Here is a 17865-nt window from a genome sequence, read left to right as displayed (position 1 = left end):
TGCATAATGCATGGATGGAGGCAGCCACATAAGATCTCCTCGCCACGTGGCAGCCTTTGATGGGACCGTCTCGGAGTAGCGACCAAGTTTAGTGATCCTACCTAGATGGTGTTGATTCTTGTGACCATCCATGTAGCTGTTAACGTCGGATTTTGGCAATTAGCCGTTGAGGATTAACGCACGATTGGAGACTGAGTCGGACAGCAAAGGCGGCAATTAGACGGAGTAATAAATTGAAGACAGTTCGGGTTCATCTAATAGATTTTGAATCGGATAAGGATTGGAGTCCGATTAGAACTGGATGGTTAGAGATAGATTCGAAACTAATCACAGCCCTGTAATTTAGTTTTAGCCGTATCTTAGAGTTTGTTTAGGATTTTTATATCTAATTAGAGTCCATGTGTAATAGGTTAGTTGCTAATACGGATCCGTATCCGGTTAGGTTAGTTAATTTTTTGGATATAAATAGGATATCCCGTAGTTTTGTAAAAACAACAAACAGCTCAATAATACTTCTTCGGCACATTGCCAACCTCTTCAACATAGCGAGCTCTCGGCGCGAGGTTTGTCAGCTTCACAATGTAGTTCATGCTCTTCAACCCATCGATCGACTAGCACAGGACTATCTCGATTTAGTTCGATCTTCTGCCTAGCTGGTCGACGGTTTATTTGAGGCTTGTTATTGCTTTATATGTCCTTGGTTTGAAGTAGTGATAGGTTCTCGATCAAGTCCTCGTGAGTTCTTTATTTGATCTGTAAATATGAGTCTAATCAACTTGACTCTATCTTGGTTTAGTCCAATCAATCTAGTTGGCTGGATTTGTATTATCAGATTGGATCAAGCACTCGTGAGGGCTTATCGTTGGAGCCTAGCCAGCATTATCTTAAGTAATTCATTGGTTTATTTATTAAGCTCGTGGATCTTCATGTCTTCTATAGTTATATCGAGCCTGACTGCATACTGTCTCGGTTGGGTCTGGTCTATGTAAGTTTGGTTCAATCAGGCTATAGAAGCTTGTCCGATCGGCTAAGATTAGTACACAGATTGATGGATTACGCTGGTTTGGTATTTAGTCACTTATACATCGCAATGTTATGTTGATTTCATGCATGGTTATGTTTAGATTTGAACTGTCTTGGTTTGGTCTGATCTTCTAGGTCTAGCGTGAGCATATATGTGTTCGGCTATCAATGTTTTGTGTTAGTAATTAGCATAACAATCCAGTTTTACTTCGAACTACATGTTTAGTGTCCTATCGGCTGCTGATTGCACGTGTGATAAGTGCCAGATCGGTCCGATCGACTGACTAATCTCAAAACTGTCTCCGTTAAGTCCGATCTTTTGAGAAAAGTTGGTTGATCGAGTTATTTGGTGATTATCGTACTCATAATTCAGCCGATAGAGCATATTTTCACATATTATCATGAAATTCATGTAAAGTTGATTCTTTGACACATCGGCAAGGATCCTAAAGCCGTATCGGCTGTCTGGCCGATAGCGGTTTAGGTTTAACTGCTTTACATGTTTATATCTTGTCGGTTACAGGATCAAACTGACTAGCACACCCGTTTTTGAGAATTTAAGTCCTACACTAGAACGTTCTGAGAAGTGATTCCCAGTCCTTTGTATGTGACACATTGATCACATTTTCATGTCAACGGTAGCTTATGATGCGGCTTCATTTCATGACAGTCATTGAGGTGAGATCTAAGAGCTAAAAATAGCCTAAGTTGGATTGCACCCTAAGGGTGTTTTAGACCTTTTGCATGGGCTCTTCACCCTATAAATAGGGGTGAGGCTTAGGGTATACAAAAAATTGAAGAGAAAAATTAAGAGAGCTGGTGAGGATTTTTCTCCTAAGTTTAGTTGAGAGAATTTGTGAGAGATGAACTAGATTTAGAGGAAAGATCTTTGGTTCACTTGTGAATTATGTTAGCTTGGAAACAAGTTATATAAATCATTTCTACTTAATAAAACATAAAGTTTACTTTGGCACCTAGTCTCTTTCGTTTTAATTTATGCATTTAATTTTCGTAATTTAATATCCGCATTTAAATTCAGTTTGATTTTTTGACTAGCGATTCTTAACAAAGTTTAAGTATTGTTATGATTCAAAAGATGGAATAATTTGTAGGGTATGAGAGCACACTTATTGGCTCCCATCGTTTCGCTTTTTACAAGAAAAAGCGAAAATGCGTTTTTGTAAACGAAAAATAATTTACACGTTAAACTTTTATATATGTGTCCATAGTGATTCAAAAGCGAAAGTTATAACAAAACACGATGAAAAAACCACAAAATCAAGCCCAAAATTAAATTCAAAAATTCAAATTTTGTCTTATAAGCAGTTCGCACCTTTTGTTGGCATTACTAGGCATGAAGATAATTGTTTGTTTGGTTATGCTTTTCTACATGATACAAAAAATAGAGACATTTGAGTGGTTGTTTGGCACTTTTCTTGATTTTATGGGTGGCAAAGCTCCTCTCAAAATTATTACAGACCAAGATCTAGCTATGAAGTCAACAATCAAAACCATGTTTCCACAAACAAAACATAGAAATTGATTATTTACTGTTTTGAGAAATGAAAGGGAGTGGTAAGAATTTTAATGGTAAAGATGAAAAATACCTAAATTTTTATGATATTATCACAAATTCACAAACTAAGATTGAGTTTGAACATCTGTGGAAAGGATTTATAAGACATCATAACTTGTACAATGTGAGATATTTTCAGTTGATGTGGGTGACAAGAAAAATACGGTGTTTTGTGTATTTCATCTATAACTGGTGTCTATTCATCCAAAGACATGCAAGAAGTAAATATACAAATACTAGGATCAAGGCCTTCATATGTCCATCATGGATAGTATAGAAAATGCTTTCTAGAAATAATGAATGTTGTTGATTTATAATCATCATGCACTTTTGTGTACACTGGAAAAAATGCTTACGAACTATAGATACTACAGGTCCTGCTTTCAATATTCAAAACAGGAGAAAAAATCGTGTACCCACGCAAATATCGAGAAGAAAACTTTTAACTACCAACATGAAGCACGGTGAAAATAAATGTGTCGAACCAAACAAAATCTGAAAAAAAAAATCACCTCGCTTTTCGTGTGATTCGTCGTTGCTATTCCTACCTTATCAATTTCTCCAAAACCCAATTGTCCAAAACCAAAACAAGTGTAAAAAAAATACACAAACGAAAATACATGAGCCACGAAACAAAAAAAACTAACCACCGGCAATGTTTGTCGTGCTCAGATCTAGCTGAACTTGTCTTGACCAGCACCGTGATGCCTCCGTCCTCTTCCACTCCGACCAGTCTCCGGACCGCCAGACACGGGGGTTGCTAGAAAAGCTAGCTTCGCCTCGCCCCCCTTCCCCACCACCCCTCTCCCCATCCACGAACCTCGGAGAGAGCTCCACGAGCAACACTCTGCCGAGGGAGAGAAGCAAAAGAGACGTTGCCGCTGGTTTCGTCGCCAACACAAGTACAAAAATCATCCCCTCTCCCATCCAAAGTATGGCACACCAACCAACATCCCGACAGAATCTAATCTTTGGAAAGGATTTGAGACGGATTCAGTAATAAGAATCCCTGCCAAAACGTTCAGTCATTCAGGGCCCCGTTGAAAAAAAAAACAAGTAGAGTAGCCCTCCCCCATCGAACGTTCCAGGCCTCCCTTAAAAAATCAAACAAAAAACCGATCTAGAAAAAATTGGCCCATCTAAAAAAACCGGTCCAAAAAAACTAACTTGCCCCGCCCCCGCCGGTCCAAAAAAAGCCCACATAAGCCCGCCTCCCCGAGCCCATCCCATTCACTGCGCAGCCCACATGCGCGTGTTTGATGGCTGATCTCAAAATCAAACATTTAGGTCTTGTTTAGTTTCCAAAATTTTTCTCCAAAAACATTACATAGAATTTTTGGACACCTAAATAAAGTATTAAACATAGATAAACCAAAAAACTAATTGCACAGTTATGGAAGAAATCTTGAGACGAATCTTAGCCATAAATGCTACAGTAACCAACATGTGCTAATGACGGATTAATTAGGCTCAAAAGATTCGTCTCGCGGTTTCTAGGATAGCCGTGAAATTCGTTTTTTCATTCGTGTCCGAAAACCCTTCTGACATCCGGTCAAACATTTGACGTGACACTTCTCCCAAAAATTTTCGCACCGTAAACACCAGCTTAATGGATAGCAAATGTGAAGTTTCAATCCAAGTCAACTCGAGTCAAAAAGGACACGACTAGCAGACCTGTTCAGCCAACCTAAACAATGCGGTAACATGAAAACACGCCAAGCTCGCTGCGCTCGTGTCGTGTGAAAACGCTGCGCTTTAGCTGACTACTGACTACCCTCCCACTCCCCTCGCCTTGCCTCGCCTCGCCGCCAAGATTCGCCCCGCACACCGCGCCATGGCCAGATCGCCGGAGCCACTGCGGTACTACGCCGCCGCGGGCGCCGGGCCCGCCTATCGCCCGGCGTCCTCGTCGTCCTCCGTGGTGGCGTCCTGCGCCGTGGCGGCGCTGTTCATCCTGCTGGCGGTGGGTGGGGCAGCGGCGGCGCTGTTCCTGCTCTACCGGCCGCAGGCGCCGGCCATCGCCGTGACGGCGGTGCAGCTCCCGTCGTTCGCCACGGCGAACGGCACCGTCGCCTTCACGTTCCAGCAGCTGGCCTCCGTCCGCAACCCCAACCGCTCGCCGCTCGCGCACTACGACAGCTCCCTCCGCGTCGCCTACGCCGGCGGGGAGGTCGGCTCGATGTACATCCCCGCGGGGCAGATCGACGGCGGCCGCACGCAGTACATGGCCACCAGCTTTACCGTCCCGGCCTTCGCCGTCGCCTCCTCCTCTTCCTCCGCGGCTTCCTCCTCCCCGGCGCAGACCATCACCGTCCCCGCCTCCGGCCCATCCCCAGCGGCGGTCGGCGCGCTGGCGCTGCAGCAACAGCAGCCGCAGCCGCAGCCTCTGCCGCAGCAGGCGGTGGCCCCGCCGGTGATGGAGGTGGACTCGCTGCTTGTGGTGAAAGGGAAGGTGACCATCCTCCGGGTGTTCACCCACCACGTCGTCGCCGCCAAGGTGTGCCGCATCGGCGTCTCGCCGGCGGACGGCCGCGTGCTCGGCTTCCGGTGCTGACCAGGCCCAAGATCTGACTCCCTGCAATGGCCCTTGTCTTGGTGATGCCCTCCCAATTTATTGAATGGATTCCCGTCAAATTTGTAAGATAAGTTTGTCTGATTTGTAATTTAGAATTTTTTTCCTGTGGTTTCTGGATAGTGTAACTTCTCTGAATTTTTATCATCTTTGCTAGATTTCTGCAGTCTTGTTGTAATCTTAATAGATTTCTAGGTGTTTTCAGAGTCCAGGCCAAAGAAAGATTTGGTTCTTGAGATGTTCAATTGGACAATTTGTTCTGCTAAGCAAGCACAGTGAGGAAATTACAGCAAATAAATTACTTATGTACTATCAAAATTCTGTTTTTCATTTGCCGTGTATTCCCATTCTTGCCTAATAACTGACATTTGCATCAGAATCAGTTCCACTTAGATGCCTGTGAATGCAACTTGAAATATTCTCACAAATGCAAGTTGAAATGTTCTTCAGAGGGAGCATATTCTCCAGATTGAGCTGACATTTATGGGACAAGATTGGACATTTACCCATGTCTTGCGGCAGTTTGCTGTAATTTACTGTAGCCTGAAGTGTTTGGTGAGCATAATTGTTGGATCTTGAGATTAGGATAATAGGAACGGACGAGGGAGTAGTTAGACCCTTTTTGATACCTCCAGTTTTTTAGTCACGGTTAAATAGAATGTTTAGATATTAATTAGAAATAATAAATATAAGTTATTAATAAAACACGTCTCATACTCTAGACTACTTCACGAGATAAATTTATTGAACCTAATTAGTCCATCATTAACGAATGTGACGCTATAGTAAACATTTGCTAATCATTGATTAATTAGACAAAAAATTATCTAATGAAATAGTCTATTTATACAATTAGTTTTATTATCGATCTATATTTAATATTTATAATTAATATCTAAATATCCAATGTGATAAGTAAAAAAAATCGGTGGATCCAAAACACCCACTTAGTGCATTGCTGGTCACTCACTTGGTGTAGGTGATCACTACTCACTATTATTGTCAGTCATGAAAGCACGTGCGACCAATCGTTTCTTTCTCAACTTCGTTTACTCTAGTAATTCTACCGAATGATCCACGGTTTCATCTTTTCCTTTTTTTTATATATTTATAAGCCAAAATTTAAACTACAATCTTAAATTTAAATTTAAGTTGATTTTGAAATATTTTTATCTTAGTTTATTTTGCAGCCATGGCTTTTAGATCAATAAAAATACGTAAATAAAATTTTTATTCATATATGTTTGTAAATATGGCATTTTGTTTTCTCACTCAAAGAAGTCAATCGATCACCACCCAAGCTCTAAGTTTTTTCTTCTGCTTTTACCAGTTAGGGTTTTTTTTCCCCGAAGATTACTTTCTCGAACCGCATATTTTGCATGGGAAGTCCAATACGCGAAAGCACCCATGCCGTCTGCCGTCTGTGTGAATCCATCCCATTTTTCTTTCATATTAAACCCAACGATATTTGTTTTTCCTTTTTTAGCACCATTTTCGCTTTGTATTTCGCACAGCATCCCTAGCTTTGATAAATGAAATTTCTGCATATAATTTTTATATATGGAAACATTATACATAAACTTTTAGAGATGAGATTTCAAACAAATTCAAAGAACTTGAGAAACGTTCTTATTCAAAATCACGGCAATCAAATATCATAAGATCATATTTAATATGGGGAATTTTGAACTGAATCCCTAAAAGTTTCTACCCCAAACTAGACAGTTCTAGCAGAAACACATGTGGTTTGGTGGTAGAGTCGTTGGTGCATGACTCTATCACCAAGTTTTAAATCACGGTGCTCATCCATATTAAGCATGCTTAAGTGGGTTTTTTCACAGAAATTTTGTGAAATTAGGAATGTGCCGTTGGTTCCAATCTCTTGGAGCATGTTTTAGGGTGCACATTGGTGTATAATTGTAGTGTTGCCCGTATAGTGGTGTGTGCCCGTATGCATCTGACATATAATCACGAAAAATTAAATAGTTTCAGCCAAGCGTCAAGCTCATTGGTAGCCAGATCAGAGTAATAAAAGGTACAAGATCTTACCAGTGTTGGCATGGGAGAAATGTGGCGCATGGTCTTAGTATGAATTGCCTAAGCTAAACATATTGACCGTCTTGGAGTGATGGGGCTCATTAGCCTTCATCATCAATCTTGCATAAGCTCAACGGATTTGGATGAGTTGACCACGACGATAGAAATGATCTCATGTGGCCTAGACCCATCCTATTTTACAACTTAGTGCATAGAAGGCCTATTGCCTATGACGTCTTTTCATGTTTGTACGTAGAGAACTTTTTAGGAGACAATTACAACCTTAGCCTCTTATAAGTTAATTTTGTTTACCTCTGTTTTTAACAATATTTCTAACATGTAAATCATTAGTCCACTTCAAAGTAGAAGTATCACATATATTTATAAGCATACCATTTGAATATCGGCATAGGACATATCACTCCATAGGCTGAATTATTATTACTGTTGTATTAATAATTAGCGTTTCTGTAAGATTATTTAATCTTATATAGATTTATCTATTAATTAATCCTATGGGGGTGTTTGGTTGGGTGTACACCAGCGGAGACAGATCTAACTAATACAGGTTTGGTTTGTTTGGGTTAGCTGTAGTCCTGTTGTATCCTAGCTGGTTGAATTCATGAGGCATTGCTTGGCCTGGTTCCGCAAAAACGAGGATGAGTTCCGTTTCCGACGAGCCAGGCCCAAGAGAGGCCGGTGGTATAATTATAAGGTCATTAGTATTGTTTAACTAATTTTAGTGTATGTTAGGCTATATTAAGGATTAATATGGTAAAAAATATATATTAAGTATTTGTAAAACTTTCTTTGTATTTTTTTTCACTTTAAAACTACTCATGCAACAATTCCAATACGATCAACCAAATAATATCCTGATAAATACAGGCTCATAATATCAAGCAACCAAACACCCCACTGTTATGTACTCGTATCCTTGCTCAACCTAGCATACATGTATATTTAGTTAGCCTGGTTACAATCACCATGCAACCAAACACACATATAGTCCAAGGCTTGCGCACAAGACGTGAACGTGTGCGGTTCCCCGACACCGAGGGCAAAACAACAAAGGCATCCCACCTGTGCATGTCTGCCACCCACCGCTGGTCAGTGGTCACTGACAAACGAAGCTACACACGGGTCCCTGATCACTGATACGAACAAAACTACTACTATTACTACGGAGTATTACCTTTTCTTGTAAGGCAAAATACCCCAGTACTACTACTACTACCAACCGTCCGTAGTGTACTACAGTACGTACTAACTACCGCGCTGTGTCACCACTGCATGCAGTCAGCAGCGGAGCAGTTTGCCGTAGAGGACAATGACTGCAACTCTCAACTCTGAATACCCTCTAGTGCACCGAATCTTGGCTGCTCCTGCAGGGGTGCATATCTATCCACATACATCTGGTGGACATTGTGCTACAGATACTGGCTTCTGAACTTTTTGGTTGGACAGTGTTCAAAAGCCACACCACACTTCAGATTTTGGGATATGGTCATATGGATAGGCCCATATGGCAATGCTTTTGTTCCTATTGGAGTATTCTAGACTTCCAGCTTTTTCCTTGTGCAAGGTTATTTTTAGACCAACAACCTTGCAAGACAGGCATCAGGGATTTTTACAAAAATTCAGTGGTATTGAAGGCATGAATCTGAAAAAACCTGTCCTCTTTGTCTTCCTAAAGAAAGCAAGAAAAAGAGATAGCAGATGGATGACAGACGTTTATTGGCCAACTTGTGAGATCTCTTGAATTCGATATACACAATATTACTTTACAGTAACGTTTTACGCCTCTAAAATATGCTTCTTAACATGCAACACTGGAACAATCACTGGACTATCGAAAATAGGACATGGCAATGGATGAAAATAACAAGCCAGCCAAATAGCACAAACCGTTTCATCTGTCGTTGCTTGCTCATGATCAGCTACAAAGGTTCGGTATGCAGGCCCCATCCGGGTTCGTCTGCTCTTTCCAGATCCGGCCGGTTACCCGCAGCTTCAGCTCCTTCCTGTCGCCCCCGGAGAAGAACAGCGCCATGTTTCTCTGGATGATGAGGCCGTCATGGCTGTCCCGGACCTTCCGGTGGCTGTCACGGATGCTCCTAGGGGTGCCTTCCCATACCATCTTCCTGCCGTTGCCACCGACCTCAAGGCTGTATGTATAGTTTCTTGCTTCGTTCTCATCCCCCATGAAACGGAGGAAGGCCATATAGACTGGTGCCATTCCAAGCTGGAAGGCCTCAAAATGCAGGCAGAAATACTGCCCGAAACAGTGGAACACCTGATTCAGAGGAAAGATCATGAGAACAATGATAGCAAACAGGTATCTGAAAATGGATACTATTAGCTATTATAGTACTTACTGTTAGCATCCAGGTTGCATTCTCAACCTCGCGTGGATTAGATTTGACATATCTGTGGTTGAATGTGCAACCACTATGCATATCAACTTTGTGATCATCCCTCAAATGTGCAACAAGGAAAGGAATGTCACCAGCCACAGCACATTCAGAACCAGCATAAGGGCAGTTATATGGCCTGAAGCTGCACTGTGCTTCATGCTTTATTTTGCTGTAGTATGGAAAAATTTCTGGGCAACCTAAAGAGCAGTATTTGCAGGGAAGTTCGAGTGATTCTGCTACTTTCTCAAGTGCCAAGCACCTAATATCACCGAGCTCTTGTCTGCAGGTAGGGCACCGGTTGTGCACTCTAGCTTTGCATGTTGAACATAAAGTGTGTCCATTTTGGCACTGCAAGAAGATAAAATTAGTGACAACAAGGTAACGAAACTATGCTAACAGTACATATGAGATGACGACCAATATTTCTAGTGCAATATAATCATGATCATTCATTGTTATTTTTGTTGTACAAAGATGCTTAAACAGCAGCATAAGAAATTGGAAATTTCTTTGGAATATAGTTTTCCAACAATTCAAAGGATATCCAAGACTCACTATACAGAACAAGTGCAAATAGTTTAGAGAAAGGTAAAAGTGTGTGACAGTAGAAGGATCTAAAGTTCTAAATAAAAAGAGAGGTCAATTCATCTCTGTGTGCCTAGCACAGTGATTGTACATATCTTGTACATTAAAGATCACACAATCACAGCATGTAGGAGAATCTGTGAGTACTAGCATATTTATCTATTGTAATCAAAGATAATAATGATCATTCCCCACATAAATTGTTGAATGCATATATAAATAAGAGCATCGGCACTTAGCTGATACTAAAACTCAACAAATTAAGGGCCCCTTTAAATCACAGAAATGAAAAAACGGAGGAATAGGAAAAACATAGGATTCTGACAGGAATGTAAGTGTAAAACTAAGGATTGCAAAACACAGAAAAAACGTAGGAATAACCGTTTGATTAGACCACAGGAAAAACACAGAAATTTGAGGAGAGATAAAGACTCATAGGGTTTTTCCATGAGGTTCTAACTCTTGTTAAATTTTCTCCAAATTTTGTATAGGAAGAGGCATTCCATAGGAATTTCATAGGATTTCATAGGGTTCATTCCTTTGATTCAAATGGCTTTATAGGAAAAATTCCAATAGGAATAAAATCCTATAAAATTCCTATGAATTTCCTTTGAATCAAAGGGGGCCTAACTTATACTCGATTCCCTATGCCACGAAAAAAAAAAACTAGAAATGAATATCCAAGCTACCTGGCAGCTGTAATCCTTTCAATATATGGTAATTTGGAGTGACGTGTAAAATTAAGAACCCATTAATAATACATTTGCCAGGTCTTTACATAATTTTAAAATAATGGTTTAGAAACAGGGCATCAACATAAGGCTCTCACAAGTCTTGATTCATGTTAAAGACTCAAGAGGATGTTCAGTGATATTTGTTATTAACACTTTTTGGCAGGACCAAACCAATCATTAGGGCATTAATTCTTCTGCAAGCATTACAGTGGCTTTGGTCAACACAGATCAAAGAGGTACTAGTGGAACCACATGGTAAATCAGTAACTCTATAAACTCCAGGAAGTTAATAAAACTGTAGCTAGTTAGCAGATGTAATTATATGCAGGTAGAAAAGATAAATAAGCTGACACAGTTGTGCATGTATATAATATGGGCAATGTGCACCATTCCACTTAATGTAGTAATTGGATATTCAGACTAGCTGTTTAATTGATGGCCGGTTGATGAACTGTCCATCATTATACTTCCACACAAGCATACTTCTAATTCTGACATTCCAAGCATGCAAAATAATAACAACACTACCAAAACACATCCAGAACAAACTAGATAAGAAATGCTAGCTTTTTTCACATAATCAAAAGCTCATACTAAAAATTGAAAAATACTAGGTGAGGTGCATGCTCTCACAGACACCCTACATCCATAACAGCTTGCACGTCTGTCTTAATATGCAATTTGTCCATAAGACATTGTATACTACCAACAATCATCAGGGAATAAAATCAAAATTTACTTACAATAATTAAAAAATGGACAAAACTATTCAGGGTGGTGATATGGCGTGCACCGTGCCACCAAGAACGAAGAAAGTGTGTGCAGCAGTCACGTGATCGAACCCCATGCAGTAACAGAAGATAAAATAGAGATTTTTCTACTTTTTTGGCTTATCATGTAGGTGTTGGCATAGACAGATAGTACATTAGTGGTTGCTATTTTGTTAGGAAGTGAGTAGGTGGCAGGTGCTTACATAAAAGAAGTTGTGGCATCTGCATATAATCAGTTCAATCAAGAAAACAGAAAGTTATCTACTCTACTATTCTCCAACCATGCCTCAGAGACTTGTAGTTGTAGGCCAGCATGTGGGTAGAGCTCCATTCCAACTGATAAATATAATGAATGCTACCTTGGTAGTATTAGTAGAGTCAATCATCACTGTTTTCGTAATGTCAGGCAACGAGGATTCCAATTTGGAGTAGTCTGAAAAGTAGATTGCATCTTGAGCTCAGTGGTGTCCTGATGACAAGGAGAGTGCCGATTTTGACAGTGTGCCCAGCAGCATCATGTCAGGACAACATAGCAACGCTGAGGCTGTATATAGTATCTGCCTCACAGTCAACCATCATCTGATCATCATGGCTTAAGTGTTGTAGGAGATGATCAGTGCCTTCTAGGGGAGCATTTCATCATCATAGCTCTGCACCTGCTACGGTACCGACGACGTAGCTGCTTCTATGTGTCAATCTACCACGTAATAAACAGAGTTTTTAACATTTAGACACACTGAGGTGCTCCTTTCATTGTCACAATCCCTTGAAACGTTGTTTTCCCTCTTCCAACAATAGTATGGGTTTCGTCCATGTTGCCATGGCAGTCACCTATAGTTCAAGGACAAAGAGAGGGTGCGCATAGCAGAGAAGAAGCAATCACGGAAAGATTCCCATGCCGCGGCAGAAGATAAAGATCAATGGTTCTTTAGACATTGCGTAAAATGGTTGGCTCTCATTCTTTAGTTATTGACACAATATAATAGCCACTGCAATTTTTATAAGAGGTTAAATGTTTGCAAATAACGTCATGGGAGTGTTTTCAAATCAAGCAAAAAGTTAATAGGAATTTATAATATTCCACTGCCCCAAATTCTCAATCCTTGGACCATACCTGATATGTCCATGAGACACAAGATTATGTGACATGTTCAGGTGACACAAGAATGAAATGTACTAATAGAAAAAAGGAGAGGGTCAGAGAATGAGATGTTTTCTTGAATGATGACTCATGCTAGAACCATAGCTGGCACGACAAGAGGGGGGATCCATCAATTTAATATATTTAGCAGTTATAAGTAAGTAGTAAAATTAGCATTTGTTTTGCATTCCAGTATTTTTAGCTTGATTTAAACCATATCATTGAATTACTAGCTCCAAACTTCATTGGTAACAGAAAAAAAGTTATAAATGAATCGGGAGACCAGAGCCATCAAGGACTACATCCCATGGCAGGCATCTGGATTTAAGGACAAAGGACACAGTATAGACGATCATGGTGGCGACCAGGCTCAAGGGAGAAGGCCAGTGAAGATCATGGCTTATTGATATGCTTCGTCCACATAGGCAAGAAGAGTTCAGATTAAATGGAACAAATAGCAAAGACAAGTCAGATTGAGGAACCCTAAACGAACGTATTTCCCATTGAGGAAAATGAATCCAGTGCGCTATATCCAAATTACAGTGGAAAGAACAGGATCAGAAAATTTGTGTGACTTCACTTCCTTCCATTTGTATTAGATGCTATTTCTGTTAGTTAACAAACCATAGTCTATACTATTAGTACTGCACCCACTAGGACAAACTTGGAAAAAACAGAATATGGTTACTAATCAATTAAATAAGTTCATCCTAAAGAAACAAGGAGGACAACCAACATATCAAGTGTGCTAAAATGAATGTTGGACCGATCATAACAACAATTACGCAAGCGAATGACTATGCATGGAAGATGCTAATCGTTCAGGAAACAGAGTCAAAGGCAGTGTTCTTCGACCCAGGAATGCTGTCCCCATCCAGGGAATGCAGGGATATTTTCATCCCCACCTTGTAAAAACCTCTCGCAAGTACTGTACTCCATTCCTCGACCCATCTTGATAGTCTTCGAACTTCTAAGTTTCTAAGAGACCAAAATCTTCTGTTGTTAACTTGTTATTTTAGAAGTTAGAAATCCAGCTCACCTCCATCAATATGAATGTTCCCTGTTGTTAATGCACGGTCTACACTGTCAGCTATGAAAGCATCGATAGGATGAATTGTGTGGTATCACATTTGTGGCAAGACTGGTCAATCAGTCACGTGAGCATCTCAACGAGCTCCCGGTTATTAGAAGCATCAACCATCACTAACAACAAGACAAGAACATTGGCACAAACAAGCAACCAAGTATGCAACGAGACAATTCTTTGCCGCTATTCCAAGGCATTTGGAGCTTGGGGAAACAACAAAATGCAATAAATTATGGCCAAACAGGTCCAAATTAATCAGCGCGCAAGCAAGACGGCGGACCTTACGACGCGCAAATTCAGATCCAAAACGGAAAATTACGTTCCATTTGAAATGATTAAGGATGTCAGATAAAGACCACCAATTAGCTGAAGAAATTGGAGTTGAACTAAACCAAATGCGCCTTATTCAAACAACCATCCTGAAACTACCCAAATCGTATGACCCAATCGTTGAGAGGAGAGAATTCCCCAATTCGAGCGGCACCGAATTGGCGAAGGCGCACGCCAATTAATTCGAAATGCGAGCGGCTGCCACAAAGATCCCGCCACTGCAAATCGAAATCCACAAATCCGCACGCATTGAACCAAGAGCAAACCCATTCCAAATCCAGGCGCGCACAGAACGAGAACACGTCCCCCCACCCCTAAATCGAAGGAAACCCCGCCGGATGCGGAGAGGAGCGGAACCCACCTGGTGAATGGGCGGGAACATGGAGTTGGTGCAGACGGGGCACTCGAGCAGCTCGTGCACGCTGGTGGCCGGCGGGCCGCCGGCGGCTCCCCCACCGCCCGTGACCACACCTCCCGCCGCGCCCACCACCCCCGCGACGTTCACCTTGGGAAACGCGCGCCCCGGGCCGACGGCGACGGCGACGGCGGGGAGGTGCGCGGGGTGGGGCGGGAGGCCGTGGTGGTGCCCTCCGTGGTGGTGGCCGCCGCCGTCGACGTCGTCCACGTCCATGGACGAGTCGGGGAGGGAGAGGCACTCCACGCTGTCCATGTCCATCGCGCCCGCGCCCGCGGCCGCGCCCGGCCCCACGGCTGCCTGCTCCGCCGCGGCGCCGCGCAGGTAGGAGGGGGGGGGGCACGCGGGGTTCGTGGCGTGGTGGGCCGGGTCGTTTCGGCGGCGGCGACGACGACGACGCGGAGGTGGTGGTGCCCTCGTCCTCTCTTTCTCTTGTCTCCGTTGTAAAAATCGATTTGTCACGGCGTTTGTTGGGTTGGGGTGGGCCCGGGGGGGGGGGGAGGGGGGGTCCTCCGAGGTGGTTTCGACGGCGGTACACCGTAACGTCGTCAGTCGTTGCCACTGTAGCCCGTTGCTTTGAATTGGGATTAAGTATATTTAACGTTTGTCTAAGCACGCTTGAAAAAAACCCTGAAAAATTGGCGATTTGATCATTTTAAAGATCTTATTTGGACGATAGAATGTGACAAAAAATTTGTTCTAAAAATAAAGTGGAATCTCAGCGCTCCGTTCGACATATAACATTGTAATATCAACTCGTCACGTATATTGGTGCTGAGTAGTGGTCTAAGTTGACGATATTATAAGTGACAATCGGATCTACGTACTATATAAATGGATGAGGATGATATCATTATCAGTGTTATGTAAAAAGGTTGAGATTGATGTCAATGTAAGATAGTTCGGGGGTGGGATATCTCGTATCTCACCTATGATTTCTTGGTCTCCATCTTAGCATCTTTTGTAGGTTTTTTCTACCAAAAAGTCCCCAATTTTATTTAAGAAAATATATTTTCTGTAAAGTTTTTATTTTTAAGTTTGAAAAATATGATTAATTTTAACTTTTACATTTTATATGAAAATTGTATATTATATGCTCTTATCAATTTTTTCCTCGAGACACTAATTTATACTTCCTTCCTCTCCCATATAGAGTATGGTGTTAGCCCCTATTTTTTTAATCCAAAATATAAGGGATTTTGCTGATTGTGAGGCAACACTTTAATTTGTATCCATCAATGTTTATACTATTTTATTTTACATCAATGAACTTTTGTATTATTTTATTCTCTGCCTACCAATTTTTGTAATACCTTAGGACTCAACTGCCACTTTTTGTGATATAATAGTAGGTGTTCTACTTCCTTATTTTTCTAAAAAAATATATAATCCATTAGGACGGAGTGGTACGTGTGATCATATTATATAGGAAAATCTAATGTTCTCAGTATAGGAAAATTTTGGTGTTCTTTTTATATGAAAAGAAGCATATTATATATTCTTTTTCAACTCAAATTTTCATGAGAGGACATCAATTTATTAATTCATAGGTATTGAACTCGGTATCTGTCAACACCAAAATTTGGTAAATTTTCTTATTGGATTCGGATAAGATAGAAATTTTATCTGGAAGAGTACGAATTCAACAGGGAATCGTGAAGACCAAGGCATGGCGGCGTAAATTTATCTATTAATTAGAGTTGGTTAGGATTTTTGTTTTATCTCCAAGAGGGTTAGAGTCTGATCAGGACTTATTTGTTTCCTTTTTTTCTATTAGAAACCATGTCGTATTCAGTAGGAATTAGAGATAGAGTCCACATAGGAGTTGTTATTTCTTTTCATCTATTAGTGGAGTCGTATGTCGTGTCCAATACGGATTAGCATACACCCGAGGGTATAAATATGTATGTCCGGAGTCATTGTAAAATATCTACATCACAATATAGATCAATTACTCTCAGTGCATCTCCACCCTCTTCACGGAGGTTTCAACACCCGTGGAACTTAGCACCTGACGCTGGGCTGCATCATCTCGATCTCTGGTGGAGGGGAAAATCCTACGTTCCGCCACCCAAGGTAATCGTATCGGCTAGATTAGAATTGTCTTGGTTCAATCCGATCTTCTAATCTGGTTGTGCGATTGCTAGTTATTGTATCAATTTTAGCTTGAGTTATTTCGGTATCTTGAGTTGATCTGGTTGACCATTTAGGGTGATCTATGTTGATTTGATATTTGCTATTTGACATATTCAATCTAATACTATCTCGGTTTGATCCGATCTAGTAGATTGCGTTTATCAGATGGTTTATATCGGATCAATGTATTTTGCTCATTATTTTATTGGAGTACCAGCCGATAGGTTATCAATCATCGGCTCATCGGCTTGATAGCAATCTAGATCTATCTAATATCTATCCTGACATTGCTAGACGTAATCTTGAATTGTCTCGATTTGGTCCGTTCTTCTATGATTATTCTTAGCAGGCTAGATATTATATAGATCTTGGTCGTTTGTCAGTCGTTCATAGCCGATGATCTTTGCCGATCTACATGCTTATCATATTTACATCAATAGAGTAGTCGATTGCCTTACTGCATTATTTTTATACCAATTGGCTGGATTTATCTAGATCGGTAGTTATTTATGTTGCATCGGCTTATGAGTATTACATGCAAATTAATTTTAGTCAATCGTAACACATGATTTGCTGTTTATTTAATTACTCAAGTTTACATGTATCGGATTCCCAGCCGATCCAAGCTTTCAACAGTCGATTGTCTCGCCTGTCGGCTAATCGCTGCTACATCAACATCTGATCGGCTGGATATTTTGTTACTTATCGGCTTGATAGCCGATTGGTTTGTTTTATTCTTCATCTTGTCAGTTGCAAGATCAAACTGACTAGCACATCCGCGCAATCTAATAATTTAGATCCTATACTGGAGCATTCTGAGAAAACGACTCCTAGGCCTTCGTGTGTGACACGTCAGATCATATTTTTGACATCAACAATATTAAAATCATAAAAAAATCACCCCCTTCAACCTCCCACCAAAATATTGAACAATGGGATAACTTCTGCCAACGGACTCGTGGACTATTTAAAGAGCAGACAATATATCTCAATCGGGCCAAAAAACAATACCTCTAACGGGCAAACAGATATTTGCAACTAT

The 17865-nt window shown here is 41.0% G+C and overlaps 2 protein-coding genes across 2 annotated transcripts; one reads left to right on the top strand and one right to left on the bottom strand.

Moving 5' to 3' along the window:
• The first annotated feature begins 4290 nt into the window (after window positions 1-4290).
• On the top strand, window positions 4291-5741 carry LOC102707491. The gene has a single exon (XM_006654110.3). It carries the CDS (start codon window positions 4434-4436, stop codon window positions 5151-5153), a length of 720 nt encoding a protein of 239 aa, XP_006654173.2. The 5' UTR covers window positions 4291-4433; the 3' UTR covers window positions 5154-5741.
• Window positions 5742-8921: 3180 nt separating this feature from the next.
• On the bottom strand, window positions 8922-15132 carry LOC102711436 (E3 ubiquitin-protein ligase SINAT5). The gene is made up of 3 exons (XM_006655063.3): window positions 14634-15132; window positions 9587-9973; window positions 8922-9504 (listed from the first exon to the last, which is right to left on the bottom strand). Exons 1-3 carry the CDS (start codon window positions 14946-14948, stop codon window positions 9145-9147), a joined length of 1062 nt encoding a protein of 353 aa, XP_006655126.2. The 5' UTR covers window positions 14949-15132; the 3' UTR covers window positions 8922-9144.
• Between the last annotated feature and the right edge of the window lie 2733 nt (window positions 15133-17865).

Source organism: Oryza brachyantha, chromosome 5, assembly GCF_000231095.2.
Source record: "Oryza brachyantha chromosome 5, ObraRS2, whole genome shotgun sequence".
NCBI lineage: Eukaryota > Viridiplantae > Streptophyta > Magnoliopsida > Poales > Poaceae > Oryza > Oryza brachyantha.
The sequence above is the reverse complement of the archived record's forward strand: the minus strand, read 5'-3'. Positions and strand labels throughout refer to the sequence as shown.